This window comes from Centruroides sculpturatus, unplaced genomic scaffold, assembly GCF_000671375.1.
Source record: "Centruroides sculpturatus isolate CEXI.00-Female unplaced genomic scaffold, Cexi_2.0 scaffold317, whole genome shotgun sequence".
NCBI classification, from domain to species: Eukaryota; Metazoa; Arthropoda; class Arachnida; order Scorpiones; family Buthidae; genus Centruroides; species Centruroides sculpturatus.
Genome location: NW_019384610.1, coordinates 119,612 through 136,839, shown reverse-complemented (window position 1 = coordinate 136,839; position 17,228 = coordinate 119,612). Strand labels below are relative to the sequence as shown.

At 31.5% G+C, this 17,228-nt stretch overlaps 2 protein-coding genes and 1 long non-coding RNA gene across 3 annotated transcripts in view; 1 reads left to right on the top strand and 2 right to left on the bottom strand.

Annotated features, from left to right (window-relative positions):
- On the top strand, positions 1 to 13,582 carry LOC111625222. Its single transcript, XM_023368306.1, has 4 exons — positions 1 to 411; positions 12,694 to 12,876; positions 13,160 to 13,270; positions 13,341 to 13,582. The coding sequence occupies exons 1-4, from the start codon at positions 319 to 321 to the stop codon at positions 13,464 to 13,466; spliced, it is 513 nt and encodes a 170-aa protein (XP_023224074.1). The 5' UTR covers positions 1 to 318; the 3' UTR covers positions 13,467 to 13,582.
- Positions 10,136 to 11,345, bottom strand: LOC111625223. The gene is made up of 3 exons (XR_002756695.1): positions 10,842 to 11,345; positions 10,448 to 10,558; positions 10,136 to 10,377 (listed from the first exon to the last, which is right to left on the bottom strand). It is a non-coding gene; the product is annotated as an uncharacterized LOC111625223 (long non-coding RNA).
- A 122-nt stretch (positions 13,583 to 13,704) lies between the features above and the next one.
- LOC111625240 (probable D-lactate dehydrogenase, mitochondrial) overlaps positions 13,705 to 17,228 on the bottom strand; it is a 49,193-nt gene continuing 45,669 nt past the window's right edge. The window contains exon 8 of the mRNA XM_023368335.1: positions 13,705 to 14,544. Coding sequence (XP_023224103.1) covers positions 14,370 to 14,544 — 175 coding nt within the window. The 3' untranslated portion in view covers positions 13,705 to 14,369. The remainder of the gene's footprint in view (positions 14,545 to 17,228) is intronic.

Sequence of the window (17,228 nt, the reverse complement as noted above, 5' to 3'; positions counted from 1 at the left end):
ATCATTATTACTAATTATTTAGACAGAATATATTTCCTAAAGCAGTTGTTTTAGCAGTTTGATAAATGAAGGGAAATGTAAACAAAAATTAAACCAATAGGAATTCATTTAATAGAGTTGCGTACAGTACATCCGGTTTAACTCTATTCAAACCGGTTAGACACTTGTACAGAAACGAGAGAGAGCCTCCTTCAAAGGGAAAAGAAAGAAAAAATAACTGGTTTGATTCACTTTTCCACAGAGTACAATTCTCATCCATTGGAGTTTCATAATTTTTAAGGTTAAACGTAAGGAAAATTACGTGGTCTGTACGAAAAAATGTCACAAACGGATACGAAAACACAAGCAGAAAGCAAGTTTAACACTGCATTTATAAAAACTCGATACGGAATACTGAGAATTGCTCAATTTGTAAGTGATACTTTTATTGTATTTCTTAATTATGTTAGCACTTAAATTAGTATAAAAAATTATAAAAGTTTTTTTAGATACCCTCAACCATTATGAAATGGTCCTTTGTTTAATTAAATTGGTATATTTTCATTGGTACAAATTTCACTTCTCCTCCTCCTGTAAAAAAGATAATCAAACGAAAAGGTTTTATTTGTTTATAATTTATCGGTCTAATTTTAGAGTTTAACTTTATATTTTAATTAAAACTTTATCAAAACATTTTGCTTAAAGACAAAAAACTGACAAAACTTCCGAACATGATCGTAAAGTAGCCTATTATCTGTATCTTGTGCAATATCCTAAAATGAAAGTACAGGTAATACGATGGCTGATTTTTTATAATAGATTCGTTATTGCTTTAAAATTAAAAAAAAAAAACAGTAAAACTTCTACTTTGAGGCCACCAGTTATCTTTATGAAAGGTGGTCGCTTTAGAGAGGTTTCAATGTATAAAATGCACTCGCTCCCGCACTGTAATCGAACTATTCTGTGTTATCAAACTAAATTTAATTTAATTTTAGTTAAAATTTATTCTGTAAGTAAGTATATTAGTAAGAAAGCAAAATAATGGCCATTTCATTTTTTATAAGCATGTGATAGAGATATGTTTTTTAATGTTAATTTTTTGACATTATATTCGATAATCAATGAAAAATAAATTAACCATATAAAACTAGTCTGTTCGTTTTAAATAGGTTTCGTTACTTTATGCTTGAGAAGGGACATGAAAAAGTTGGCATGAGTGTAAATACTGTAAAACCTGTATAAACCGGAATCGCACGATTCCGAATATTTTTCCCGTTTGCAGGTTTCCGTTTTGAACAGTTTTTCTTTTTTTAACTTCGCTCTGTTTAGAAGAATTTTTTCCGTTCAGGCAGGTTCCCTTTATATTCGGGTTCCGTTTTGGACAAGTTTTACTGTATTCGCGTCTGTAAAAAGTTAGCAAAATTTACTATAGAGCTAGTGGAACTGAGTTGAGCGCCACCTTTAGGCAGGCAAAGAAAACTTTTTCGGGAAAACACGTGCGTCTTTGGGTTAGATACATAGTGAAACACTGTGTTTGTTTTCTTTCTGTATAATGAACCACAACTTTCTGCCACACAAAACTTCAAAAAATACCTGTTGTGTGATCGGTTGTAGTGTTACGTATATTACTGCGCCGCCAGGTACAAAGTTTTATTCGTTTCCGAATGAAAAATACCCTGGAAGGAAAGAGAAATGGCTGGCTGCAATTCGGTGGATTGAGTAAGTATTATGCTTGGGTATTTTCATTAAAGGTATTTTTTTAAAGTTGTGTGTGTATATATAACTGTGACATTTAAAGGCATTGTATTGTAATGATCTCTATAAATGGCTAGGGTGCCTTTTTTTTAGTGGTAAATAGGTGTAGTCCACTTTATATTACTACCCATTGTTTACGTAGTGCATTGAGTAATAACGCGTTAAAAATACCAAAACATTTCGTATTTCTGTAAATCTAAAATCCTGATAATAATTAACAAAATTTAAAAAATGCTTAATGATGTCATTATTAACCAGTATTAAAGATCATTTCAAATAATTCATTAGTCAAAAAGTGACCAAAGTTGCTTGATAATTGTAATATAATATGAAAAATTAAAAACATTTTTTCAGAAAAGATGGCAAACCTTGGCAACCCACAAATTACCAGCAAAGTTTGCAGTCAGCATTTTGTAGGTGGACGGAAAATTGACCACCCAGACCATCCAACATATGTTCCCACGCTTTTTCCAACATGCTACAAGAAACAGGGTTGTGGAAATGCTGATAGGTTTTTAAGGCAGGCAAGAAATAAAGAAGGTGGATAGCATGGATAACATGGATAGCATGGATGTGGACACCGAAACCATACCTATGATCACCAAACATGACACTGGAACACAAACCTCTACACAAAATGTAGGGAACCACTTAATAGTACAGATAATATGGCAGTCTTATTTTGTGAAAAGTTATGTAATGATGTGGGTACCCAAACTAATATTTATTGTAAAAAGCAGTTTCTCTCCTTTCTTTAAATTAATTTTTCTCAGGGTTTCGGTAGATATTGCTTCAAAACCACACTGCCTTCTAAGAAATATTATTCGTACGCCCCGAAAAGGAGAAGCACATGCCACCTTTGTAGCCCCGATTTTATTTCCCCGCATCGCCGCTAGAGGCGCCTCGATTTAGTTTCGCCGTTCCTTCCACTAGCTCTATAAGGCTACGGTTACTGAGGATGCGAATTCTGACGAAATCTTCTTCTGACGAGTTCGTCCGAACAAACAAATACCTGTTTTCCAATGAGAGTGTTTACTTTGGCAGCGAAGGGCATGTCAGAACACGCACGATGTAGTCAGAACCATTCGAGCGTTCAAACGAGTTTGATTTTTTCGTGCGTTCTGACGTTGAATTTCGAGTGTTTTGGTTTTTTCAACGTGGATATTGATAAATTGATTAGTCTTGTGTTCGAGAATAGGTGTTTGTGGGACATGAAAGACAAAAACTATCACAACAGAGATATTTCTCGGCAGAGATAGCTCTCATTCTGAAATACTCGAAAGACTTTTGCGGGTTGTTCCACAAATCTTGATATAACATTTGGAACTCTCCCTTATCGTCTCTTGTGGAAAATAAGTGGTTAACATGCTCTGTTTTCTCACCACCTATCAACAATAACTTAATCAACGGACTTTCAAGAAAATAAAACTCATCCAAGTTATTGTTGATAGGTGGTGAGAAAACAGAGCATTTTCCACAAGAGACGATGAGAGAGAGTTCCAAATGTTATATCAAGATTTGTGGAACAACCCGCAAAAGTCTTTCGAGTATTTCAGAATGAGAGCTATCTCTGCCGAGAAATATCTCTGTTGTGATAGTTTTTGTCTTTCATGTCCCACAAACACCTATTCTCGAACACAAGACTAATCAATTTATCAATATCCACGTTGAAAAAACCAAAACACTCGAAATTCAACGTCAGAACGCACGAAAAAATCAAACTCGTTTGAACGCTCGAATGGTTCTGACTACATCGTGCGTGTTCTGACATGCCCTTCGCTGCCAAAGTAAACACTCTCATTGGAAAACAGGTATTTGTTTGTTCGGACGAACTCGTCAGAATTCGCATCCACAGTAGTCTAATAGAGAAACTATACGAATGTAAATTCCATAGGTTTCTTATACTGTATATTTTTTGTTACTGTGAAAGACCGAATTTAGAGAATGTCGACACACACAAAATATGTTGGTGAAAGACCGAATATTTGGTTATATTATTATACATTCGAACAATCGCTGGTGTATGTCGACAAGCACAGATAAGCCTTGGTGGAGGTCGAAACGACACCCGAGAAGCCGATGTCGATAGAGAGGCGATAGTCTGTCGCCAAATTCTTCACTGTTTTCTTCTACTCAAATTGGTGATACAGTACGAAGTCCCTGATGTCGACCTTGCCCAGACAGATGCCTGAAATGTGTTGGCGGTTGTTGTTGGAATAAAAGACTCCGACTTTTATAAATTAGTAAACAAAAATGGTACCCTCAAGCAGCTTTATACCCGTAATCAGTTCGTAATTTGTAAAAAAAAAAAAAAAAAAAAAGTTACTTTCTATAGATGAGATTTCTTCTCAAGAAATATCGCTGAGGGAAGCAGCTGCAGATAATTCAAAAAGTGGAGGGCAAGGCTATACACGCTGTCATTGCAAAAAAAAGTGTTCCACGAATAAATGCAGTTGTAAAAGCGAGGTACTCTTGTGACATTCAAAGTGTCATAACAGTTTAAGTTGTTGCAATAAGATTGTATAAAGTTGATCACATAATATATGTGTAAGTTTACTATTGTGTATTATTTTTCTTTTCCGATTAAGAATGTACTGTTCGTTTTAGGTTCAACAATTTATTTACATGTGCTGTTACTTAGTTAATTAATTAAGCTTTCTCCTATTCTGACATATTAAAAAGTTGCATTTTAGTCTTAACGTAATAAAAATATTTTTATTCAACATTCACCATCAGTGCATGATAAATGTCGACATTTGCCGGTGTAAGTAAGAAATAATGATATTTAGCAAATATTTCGTACATACACGAAACGACTGTGTGAATGCTGACATTCGCCAGATATCGGTCATTCACAGTAAGAGATGTTATACACAAGATTTTTATCAAGTGCGACTAGGGATAGCCCACCAGTGACCCGAGTGGATAAAACCATTGAATACTGGTCGTGGGTTCGCGCCTCGCCAACAGGCTTTCCTGGAAAAGTTTTCCGGATTTTCTTCACATTTGTTACACCTAAATAGGAACCAGTTTTCCATAAAAGCCCTCCCCCTACCAGTGTTTCGATTACTCATTGGAGAAAGTACTTACTCTAGAACTTCTGGTACACCACTGAATACTTCCAGTGTTCAGTGATGCATCATTTGAATGTTATATGAATTCATCTGTCTCAGAAGAACATACAGCATGTGAATATACATTTCTTGTAAATAGAGAGATTTCCATGTTAAAATTGTACTGTACAATTTTAACATGGAAATTTTAACATGGAAATCTCTGGAAATCAGTGTCGTCTTTAGGACAGGGCCCCAGGCCATAGGAGGCCTCTAATCTGAAAGTAATAAAGTTACAAATAAAAAATAGGTAAATTAAAATAAATAAATTATTAAAAATATCAAATACTTTATTTCTCCTATACGTAGTTTAAAATGATCTTAAAACTAAGCAAACTTATAAAATTTTTGATACTTCTTATTCACCACACCTCGGCTGAAAATGGTACTTTCTTCCTGCTGCGTGGGAAGAAAATTTCACTTTCTGGCCAAGGGAGGTGAAAAATCGTATATACTCCAAGGGAGGAAACAAATAATGCATCCGTAGGTCTAATATAGAGGAAAAGGTGATATTATGGAACCCATCCATTTCAAACTAATAATAAAGGCGAACTGTAGCGGATTGTGCCTGAACTGAACTAAGCCAGATATCCATTGCAAGGGGATAACCCGTTTCACTTAAGTTAAACGGTTGTCCGTAGTGATTTAGTATATTTGTGTTTTTCGAAATTCGGAAGTTTTGAATACTAAGTGAATTTAATTATTTCTAAAATATAAATCGTGTAGTTGTAGGTTCACTGGTGCGTGTATTCCGTTCCAGAGACTTAGGGGTACATATTAATCTATATGATGATCACGTTTTTTTTAAAATTTGGTCTTGACAGACATAAGTTAACCCAAAATGGCAATGCATGAAATACGGACCCCGTTGGTGCTTTTAATAAGGAACCCGTCTAACTTTTGTAAAAATATGCGGTAGATGAATGAAACAGTAGAAGGAAAATGAAAAAAGTAAAAACAGATATCTAACACTATAGGAGCATTATATTTGTGATTTTTGTAAATGATTAGCTTCTTCTTTGTACATTTCTTTATTATTATTATTATTAAATCATTTTTGCAATAAAATACATTGGAGTAAATAATTTTGTAATTATTTAACATTCTTTATACTTTCCTATTTGTTTTTGGATACATTAAAACATTTTTTGAAAACATACAGTAAGCTTCAATATTACCACCCGGTTTTCCCTAAGCCTACTTTCTGACTTTTTGTACAGAAGCCTTCAAAAACCATACTTTATAGTTAAACTAGATGTTCCTAATTGGATTTTTCGCTAGTATAACAGTTACCAGTACTTTTCGCACAAAAAATGTGGGTGTAGTTATGATACCTTGTTTACAATTCACAATAATGAAAATGGGGTTCCATAATACCACCTTCTCCTCTACTATTGTTTCTGTTTCATTAAGGGAGCCCCATCATGGTCTTGGCCCAGGGCCCCTTACGTTCTAAAAATGGCACTGATTGTACATCTGCCAGCACACTTTTTGAGAAGATAATTACATAATTTAAAAACGAAACTCGTTTAACCAGGGGGATATGATGGGAATACTGGAATATAGCTCTGGTTTTCCACCAATGTATTGGTCACGTGAAGTTTTCAGGCTTTTCTTCGAGTTAGTAACACTGAAATAAGGAACAGTTTCTTATAGAAAGTCCTTCCTGGAAGCACACTCCTCCGCAAATCGTCCACGTGTCGCGTTGACGCAAACAAAACCATAAACCAATCACAATATCTGCCATATTCAGGGAGTTTTCAATTTTATCTTGGACAACGAAATGTTGAACACTTAGGAATAGGATACTATTACACGTTCCCTATTGTGTTTTTATACAGATAAGTCACTTTTCATAGCCACATGTGACGGCCGAGACACTTTAAAACGTCAATCTAGTGTTCTGAAGGAACTAGGATCCAACCCATGCTAGTAACCCCAACAAATTTTCATGGACGGTTAAGTACCAGATATTTTTGGAAATATTTATACACATTTTAGTGTTATATACAATACTTTTCAAGCTTCGTCAAATAATGGGCCAACTTTATCTTTTCAAGGGCAAGAAATATATTGAAGTCGATGATTCATACAGGAATGGAATCCTTAAACAATACAATAGACGCTACACTTGATATTCTACATACTGTATTTCGAAACATATATTAAATTCGAAATTAAATCACAATAAATAAGTTCCTAATCTCTTTTTTCATTTTGCGAAATTGCAGGACCCATATACAATATTGTACGTATTGCATATGGGATTTGCAAATTGTATACATTACTGTACATATGACTTTAATGTCATTACACACAACTTTTCGGACACACTAAGGCCAGGAACACACATGCGTAAAATTGTGTGGCAGAAAACTGAATCAGAAATCAGCTTTCAGGTCAGTTTCTGTTTTACGCTTTTATGCCAGAACACACATACGTAAAAATTCTGGCCGAATAGGAAACACCACTGCCACCAACATTTCCACCAACTGGATTCAACAGTGCTAATTTTATTTATTTTTTCCTCTCATATAGGCTATCTATCCCTTTGTACTGTACCTTCCATTTTTTCTCCACTTCCTCCACAAATTTTCTATATTATAATAGAAAATTTAAATTAATAGACTTGTATTCCGAATTCAAATAAAGAACATGTGATCTAAATACAGTAGATCCCCCTATGATGCGGTAGATACGTTCCTCGTTATACGAATTTCGCGTTGTAGGAATCCTTAAATACATGAGCCAATCGCAGCCCGACACGCGTGAAGTTTACGGACTACAGCTGTTTGAAAGGTTTTCTTCCATAAAATTAATCGATTCTAGACTAATTCGACTTAACATTTCCAAAATACGTATAATTTTTTGGGAATAATCCGTATAAACTATGCTATAAACAAAAAATTGTAGGATTACTTACCGAGTGTGCACCGTTCGACGTCGCCATTGCTTAAGCTTGTGTTCGTCGCGGAGCATCGCACCAAACGGCGGCCGCAATTTCTGATGTTATTTTTCTGCGAAAAATTCGTTGAACTTTGGAGACATCATTAATAGAAATAATTTTTATGGCCGTTGAATAAGAAATGTTTCTTTCACAAGAAATGTATAAAATTACAGTGCTGTATTAGACTTACGGTACCTAATTTACATACTGTACAGACAATAGTAAACTCAACTTACCCGCCTAAACTCTCCGTAGCGTGGCGCTGGACGGCGGAAAGTAGTTCGGCTGCTCGTCCGCGATGACGAGTTGGTGATGACGTTTTACCGCATTTTACGCGTCCCTTTTAGCGTCTTTATACGAATACTGTCGCAATTTTTTCGCCGCGTTATAGGAATCTACGTTATAGGAACCCGCGTTATAGGGGGTCTACTGTACTAGGCCTATATATCGATTCTACTAGACCTATCTGTTGTTTGTAATTTTGCACCTATAGCCATCCATAAACGTTGTTTAAATACAGTGTCTTTATACATGACACTGATGTGGTCGAACGGATTCAATAAACTCCTCTATTTCATTTATTTTTCGTTTTTTCGAGACCGTCACAATTGTAGGTTAACCCTCATTGCCGCCATTGTTAGAATAAAAACTATATGTCTACTTTGACGTCACAGAAAAGACTTTCCTTTATTGGAGGAATTTTGACGTAAAAAGTAGAGAAATGCTCTACTCTATTTTCAGTTCTGTTTCAGCCAAAATTTCAGAAAAATTTTTACGTTTTCTGTTTTATGCTAGATTTTAAGCCGAATTTTACGCATGTGTGTTCCTGGCCTAATTGCATACCTTCTGGTTCATCATAAGTAGAATCATAGTTCAGTAGAATTTTCGATTATCTGAATCAAATTCAAATAAATGGATTAAATTAACATGTAAAGAATGAAATTAGCATGGTATAATATGTGTACTGTATTTATCCACCAATGTGCGAGTAGCATACTATTGATCGTTTGTATACGTCATAGTAAATAGAGAATTGAGGTGCAACGTCAGAGGGAGAAAGGAAGAAGCGCAAGTGCTGTTTCAGATAATTGGCGGTCGGATAACCGGAGTTCTACTGTAATAATGATTAAATATAAGGTCCATATACTTATTTTAATGCATTTTAGTTAAATTTAAAGAAAACTCAAATAGAAGGTGGCGCATATAGCTCCATAGGATCCAAACAAATTTGATTAGGGAGCCCCCATGTAGTACTGACTTAAGACATTTGTCTTCAGAGGAATTTTTGATGGGATCCTCGTTCGTTTTTTAACGCAACCTCATGATGGATAAGTTTTTCACTGCGCATGCGCCACACTCGCTATCTAGGGTTTCCAGATATGATGCCAAATTTAAACTTCGATATTCTTATTACAGTAATAAGAATATCGAAGATTGGTTTTGGGCCCAAGGAAAGTGCCCTTTTTGCCCATAGTATAACGCGCCACTGAAAATAAATGTATTTTTGTTTAATTATCATTGACCAGCTGTAAACTTCACTCAAGTTATAAATTTTTTAGATAAATACAATTTTTATTGAATTATAAAGTTTTGTAACTTAAANTTGATGAATGTGAATAGTATGTATTTTATAAATACTAGGAACAATTATCTGAGTGTACTAGATATCATGCAAGCTAGTCATTTTAATCTCAGATGTTTTAAATAAATGTTATATTGTGATATATTCTATAAATAGTAAGTTTGATGTCTTGTTAAATAATAAATTAAATTATTGCTATGCAGATAAATGATGGTAAAAAATATTTAGATAATTATGACGTTGTGCATTTGTATACTAAATGTTAACATTGAATAGACAATGAAATAATTTTCTTGCCTCTGCATATAAAAGTACTATTGTTGCAATAAAAAACTTATAAGGCTATTGTTTGGGAAAATATTCCCATTTGAAATTATACTAAAAGTTAAGTTTGAAAACTGAGTTTGTTTTTATATATAATGTTATGCATGAAATGATATTTTTAATTTTCACTTTAATAGTTTAAGATTATCTGATTTTAAAGATATCTAACCTTGAATCTGATCTGATTAAATGTACTTGCTATCTTTTTCACAAGAAACAATCTTTAATATGGATATTTTTTTAAGCAATTTATGTGGAGAATAATATTTTTTTTATATATTTTTTCAAAATGCAATCAGAGATCCAAGGAGTGAATATATAATGAAATATATATGTTAAATTGATGTTTTATATTTATTAATTATATTTATATCTTATTCTATAGAAATTAATTAAGGAGGAATTAAATAATAAAAATAGTCAATTTCTGTAAAGTTAGAATTTATTGATTTTAAGTAAATACATTTATACACACACACAAAAAAATAATAATAAGAATAAATAATAATAGTATTTATTATTATGAGAAAGTTAGTATTTGACAAAACATTTTAAGCATGTTGAACTGTTCCTCCACTTACTTCGGAAAGTGGAATAGGAGCACTCCTTGATTTAAACCAATTATAATCTTCAATGGATGTTATAAGAAAAGCTACAAATCCCATTATTCCAAATATCTGAGAAGATGCAAATGTTAGTTTTTTTGATAGTTAAATTTTGGTAATTAATTAAATACTATATACTTACACTTGCAAATATTCTTGCTGTTACACCATAATAGCAAGTATTTATTGACACTAACAAAAGAATAGATATGATGATACACTTTACAGTTAGTATCACATCACTGATGAGAAACTATTGATAAAACAGAAAACAAATTTCTATAAATTTACTAAATTTAAAACAAGTAATCATAAATTGCATTATTGGCATATTTAATTTTCTTTAATTTTATAGTGATTTGATTTGAACAATAAAATTTTGATTAACTTAAAGTTAATTAAAATTTTATTGTTTAAATCAAAGTTTAAAAATCAAATATTTTTTAAATTTATGGTTTGGAAAAAAAAATCACATATGTTAGAAAAAAGTAAATTATATTTTAAAAATCAAACTATAAACATAACAATATACTTACACTTAATGGTAAATTAATTCGCCCAATTAGATACTTATCTAGTTTAAAGAATATAAGGATGAAAAATATAATTAGTACGACTATGGCGCCGATGAATACAATTTCATAATAATTGTATTTTCCAACATCATAGTAACAATAATATCCACTTCTGACACTGATGATACCACATATTGCTATCACCTGAAAAGTATTTTGAAAAATATGTTATTTGCTGTTGACTTGAAATTTCTTTATAACAACATTTATAATTACTAACATTTTTAATTAGAGTTTTGTTTATATAAACAAAAACCAGTAACTAGTAAAAGGAGTATTCAGAAAGGGGAATTGATTGTACTCTTTATAACTTTGTACTGACAGTACTTTTCCGTCTGAGTACAAAGTACTTCCATAAAAAAAATGGTTTACATCAAAACAATTTTCCCAACCCAATAACTAGAATACATTCTTAATGGCTATGAGACTACATCCCACTACAAGGATTGACCACTACCAGCTGAAAAAGTCCTTAGTAAAAGAGCAAAGATGCAGTAGTATGTTATGCCCAGGTAAATTTGAATTAGGGGACCCTTGTACAGTGTTGACTTCAGACATTTTTTTTTGAGAAAATATTTTCTTATAAAAAACTGTTTGGGATCCCCTATTGGTGGGAGCCCCAGACAATTGACCTTTTTGCTCATAGGATAACGTGCCACTGCAAGGATGCATAGATCTACATTTTTCATGAGCATTACTTAGAAATATTTTCTTGACCAACAAAACATGAAAATGATATGGAAGAACAACATTGAGAGCCTGACTAGTTTGAATAACAATTAATTCCAATTAATGTTTTTTCTCTTTGAATGTCATTTGTTTTATTAAAGTAAGGGCCAACAGTGATTAAGAAGTTGTGTGTAATATAACAATAATTATAAATTTCTGTAAATCAATTGCAAATTCAAGAAAGCCAAAGCTCTATCTCTTAGTCGTGTGATTGGTTTTGGGCCCAATAATCGGGTAATAATATTATTATTATTATTATTATTACCCGATTATTGGGCCCAAAACCAATCACACGACTAAGAGATAGAGCTTTGGCTTTCTTGAATTTGCAATTGATTTACAGAAATTTATAATTATTGTTATATTACACACAACTTCTTAATCACTGTTGGCCCTTACTTTAATAAAACAAATGACATTCAAAGAGAAAAAACATTAATTGGAATTAATTGTTATTCAAACTAGTCAGGCTCTCAATGTTGTTCTTCCATATCATTTTCATGTTTTGTTGGTCAAGAAAATATTTCTAAGTAATGCTCATGAAAAATGTAGATCTATGCATCCTTGCAGTGGCACGTTATCCTATGAGCAAAAAGGTCAATTGTCTGGGGCTCCCACCAATAGGGGATCCCAAACAGTTTTTTATAAGAAAATATTTTCTCAAAAAAAAATGTCTGAAGTCAACACTGTACAAGGGTCCCCTAATTCAAATTTACCTGGGCATAACATACTACTGCATCTTTGCTCTTTTACTAAGGACTTTTTCAGCTGGTAGTGGTCAATCCTTGTAGTGGGATGTAGTCTCATAGCCATTAAGAATGTATTCTAGTTATTGGGTTGGGAAAATTGTTTTGATGTAAACCATTTTTTTTATGGAAGTACTTTGTACTCAGACGGAAAAGTACTGTCAGTACAAAGTTATAAAGAGTACAATCAATTCCCCTTTCTGAATACTCCTTTTACTAGTTACTGGTTTTTGTTTATATAAACAAAACTCTAATTAAAAATGTTAGTAATTATAAATGTTGTTATAAAGAAATTTCAAGTCAACAGCAAATAACATATTTTTCAAAATACTTTTCAGGTGATAGCAATATGTGGTATCATCAGTGTCAGAAGTGGATATTATTGTTACTATGATGTTGGAAAATACAATTATTATGAAATTGTATTCATCGGCGCCATAGTCGTACTAATTATATTTTTCATCCTTATATTCTTTAAACTAGATAAGTATCTAATTGGGCGAATTAATTTACCATTAAGTGTAAGTATATTGTTATGTTTATAGTTTGATTTTTAAAATATAATTTACTTTTTTCTAACATATGTGATTTTTTTTTCCAAACCATAAATTTAAAAAATATTTGATTTTTAAACTTTGATTTAAACAATAAAATTTTAATTAACTTTAAGTTAATCAAAATTTTATTGTTCAAATCAAATCACTATAAAATTAAAGAAAATTAAATATGCCAATAATGCAATTTATGATTACTTGTTTTAAATTTAGTAAATTTATAGAAATTTGTTTTCTGTTTTATCAATAGTTTCTCATCAGTGATGTGATACTAACTGTAAAGTGTATCATCATATCTATTCTTTTGTTAGTGTCAATAAATACTTGCTATTATGGTGTAACAGCAAGAATATTTGCAAGTGTAAGTATACAGTATTTAATTAATTACCAAAATTTAACTATCAAAAAAACTAACATTTGCATCTTCTCAGATATTTGGAATAATGGGATTTGTAGCTTTTCTTATAACATCCATTGAAGATTATAATTGGTTTAAATCAAGGAGTGCTCCTATTCCACTTTCCGAAGTAAGTGGAGGAACAGTTCAACATGCTTAAAATGTTTTGTCAAATACTAACTTTCTCATAATAATAAATACTATTATTATTTATTCTTATTATTATTTTTTTGTGTGTGTGTATAAATGTATTTACTTAAAATCAATAAATTCTAACTTTACAGAAATTGACTATTTTTATTATTTAATTCCTCCTTAATTAATTTCTATAGAATAAGATATAAATATAATTAATAAATATAAAACATCAATTTAACATATATATTTCATTATATATTCACTCCTTGGATCTCTGATTGCATTTTGAAAAAATATATAAAAAAAATATTATTCTCCACATAAATTGCTTAAAAAAATATCCATATTAAAGATTGTTTCTTGTGAAAAAGATAGCAAGTACATTTAATCAGATCAGATTCAAGGTTAGATATCTTTAAAATCAGATAATCTTAAACTATTAAAGTGAAAATTAAAAATATCATTTCATGCATAACATTATATATAAAAACAAACTCAGTTTTCAAACTTAACTTTTAGTATAATTTCAAATGGGAATATTTTCCCAAACAATAGCCTTATAAGTTTTTTATTGCAACAATAGTACTTTTATATGCAGAGGCAAGAAAATTATTTCATTGTCTATTCAATGTTAACATTTAGTATACAAATGCACAACGTCATAATTATCTAAATATTTTTTACCATCATTTATCTGCATAGCAATAATTTAATTTATTATTTAACAAGACATCAAACTTACTATTTATAGAATATATCACAATATAACATTTATTTAAAACATCTGAGATTAAAATGACTAGCTTGCATGATATCTAGTACACTCAGATAATTGTTCCTAGTATTTATAAAATACATACTATTCACATTCATCAACAATAATAATTTACTATGAAATTAAAGAAATTACCTTTAGTTTCTATATTTAAAAATCATAAAATACTTTTTTGGGATTCATGATATTTTTTGGATCTAAGCTTTTCTTGAGTTGTTTCATGACAGATATACCATTTTCACCATATTCTTTTTCTAAGAGAGAGATTTTCCCCATTCCAATTCCATGTTCTCCTGTACATGTGCCATTTAATTTCAAGGCTCTCCTATAAAATAGAAACATTTGCAAACTATTTTTATAAATTTATAAATTATATAAATTAATTGAACTATCCCTGAATATATTTAAAAATTCTTTAACTTATAAGATTAGAAAATGTTTTTATGAAATTATTTTAACATGATTAAAATGTTTTATATGTTGTGAAATAACATCACACACAGAAAAAAACAAATAAACAATGTAATTTATAGAAGCACAATATAACTACACAATAAAATATTTTTATTAAATAAATTAGTAGAAGAAAATTTACTTATAACTTTGCCTGATATTCTAACTTTTTGTAGGAAAATTAAGTTAATTTACATATTTGTTAATATGAGGCAAGAAAGTTAGAATATGAGGCATTGAACTTTGTTTTCAGTTGCAATTAGAAACTAAAATTTTTATTATTATTTTAATCTAGAATGTATCATTTCATAAATATTTTCTGTAAAATTTTAAATTTATTTAATGTTGAACTCATCAAACTGAATAAATAAATGTTAGTTTTGATGATAATTTATAAAAAATAGAATAAATGTTAGAGTAACATGAGAGGCATTTTTTCTTATTCAATATAGTAGAAAGGGAATATTTTTTTTTTATTCCCTTTCTACTATATTGCAAACTGGTGTTCAAAAATTTTGCAAACTTAATTATTGTAGACAAGAAATAATTACTGTATTTACTCGTGTATAAGATGAGGTTTTTATTCATTTTTCACTGCTTCAAAAACTTAGATCATCTTATACAGGTGAGCAAAGGATTCTGCATTTTTGCAATAATTTTTCTGAACCACATATAGTTCATGCTGCCATTATAGCAGGGTGCTATCGAAGTCAAGGTGCATGTTGCTTTCAAACAGATAGTCCAAAAATAGCTAGTCACTTAACAATGATTATAAATGTAGTTATTTCATATTTGTTAAATTGGTATTTTTAATGAATCTGAATGAACATTCTGAATCAATAAAAATAAACTTTTTCCTGTCATGTGCATTTTAATCTTTTGGTTTTGCTATGTGGATACTGATACCCACATAGCAAAATGCATGGAAAAGCATTCCTCGAGAGCTGATAGCAAAGTCATTCAGGAAATACTGCATTTCAAATTTACTCAACAAATCAGAGGATGACGCTTTCTGGAATGATAGTGAAAGAGAGGAGTTGTAACAAAACTTCAGAGGGTGAGTCTGAGAGTAAACAAAAGGTGATAGCATCAAGAAAATATGGTGATTTGTCTTAATACATGCATTTGATATTATTTTATTTGTGATTAAACAAAATAAAATTAGGATTGTATTATTAAATCTAATTTTCTTTATTTTGATCTTTAAGTCACATCTTGTCCTATATATGAGATCATCTTATACGTGAATAAATATGGTATAAGCAATTTTTCATGTTCTGAACAGGAAGTCAATTTGTATTAGTTTAAGAGATACACTGGATCAAAGTTAACCAAAAGTAGGTTGCTTTAATGGCTGTAGTGTTCTGCTGGAAAGCCACCTTTAGATTGCAAAGCTTACTTGTTAGTAGTGATGTGCGGATATCCGTATCCATATCCGTATCCACGGATATCTGAGGAAAAAAAGAGATCCATATCTGTATCCGTTACTTTTTAGCGGATCTTTAACGGATCTTTTATCTTAATGAATTTCATTACTTGTATGAAATTTTAAAGATAGGTAGCAATAGCATATTCGTTGTTTACTATCGTAAAATATTTCCATATTACACTACTAAACTTTTTTGTCGACATTGTTTTTATTTTAATTTAACTCAACACTCTCCAAAAACACAAACGTAATCTACGCTATCTCGTGTCACACTAGCCACAAACCAGTGTTTCCCAACGTGGGGCTCACACCCCACGGGACATTTGGATTGCTAAGGAGGGCAATTCGAAAATGAGCTTGTCCAGAGTTTAAGTTAACTGTATAGCTGCTGTATATGTTAGGGAGACATAAGAATTTTAGAAAGGCTTAGGTGGGGCATAGCACAAAAAAGGTTGGAAAACACTGCACTAAATTATTGTGGCGGTACACTATATTTTTGTAAATATTAATTTTAGTTTAGTTTTGTTTCTTCTTTCTACCTTTTGTTCTATTCTATTTTCTTCTAGAACTTTCTTATCTATTCCCTGTCCCTTGGGTGGGATGAGCAGTTCCTAGAAATTTGAGGAGCAAAAGTGTAAGCAGGAGCCGGAGAAAAAAAAGAAGTGATGTAGCAGGTCATTCATAAACCGGACGGCAGAGTGTACGGACAAGGTGAGAATATTGGGAGTTGTATTTTCAATGACCGGATAGTTCAGAAATAAGTTCAGAAAAAAGATCATGTTTTAAGGTCGTATTGATAACTGTGGAAAAAAAAAATCCTAATTATTGTAGAAGAGAAGTGGCCAGTTATAGGAGAAGGACGTGTGTTATCCCACCCAATTGTACGCATAAAGAAACAAGCCGAAAAAAGGGACAAAACCCCAGATATCTTTGTTTCTATCTTATCTACCATTTTTTCTGTCTTCTTAATTCTATCCCTTTTTCTGTTATTAGTGTTAAGTTAGTGTTTAAGGTTAGTTTTAAGGTTCCGGGTTATATTGTCGCGATCGGGATCTGTATTGTACACGTGCTTTGGATACAGCGAACTATTATTATCGCTGTAATTTCGCATGCTACTGTTTGCACCG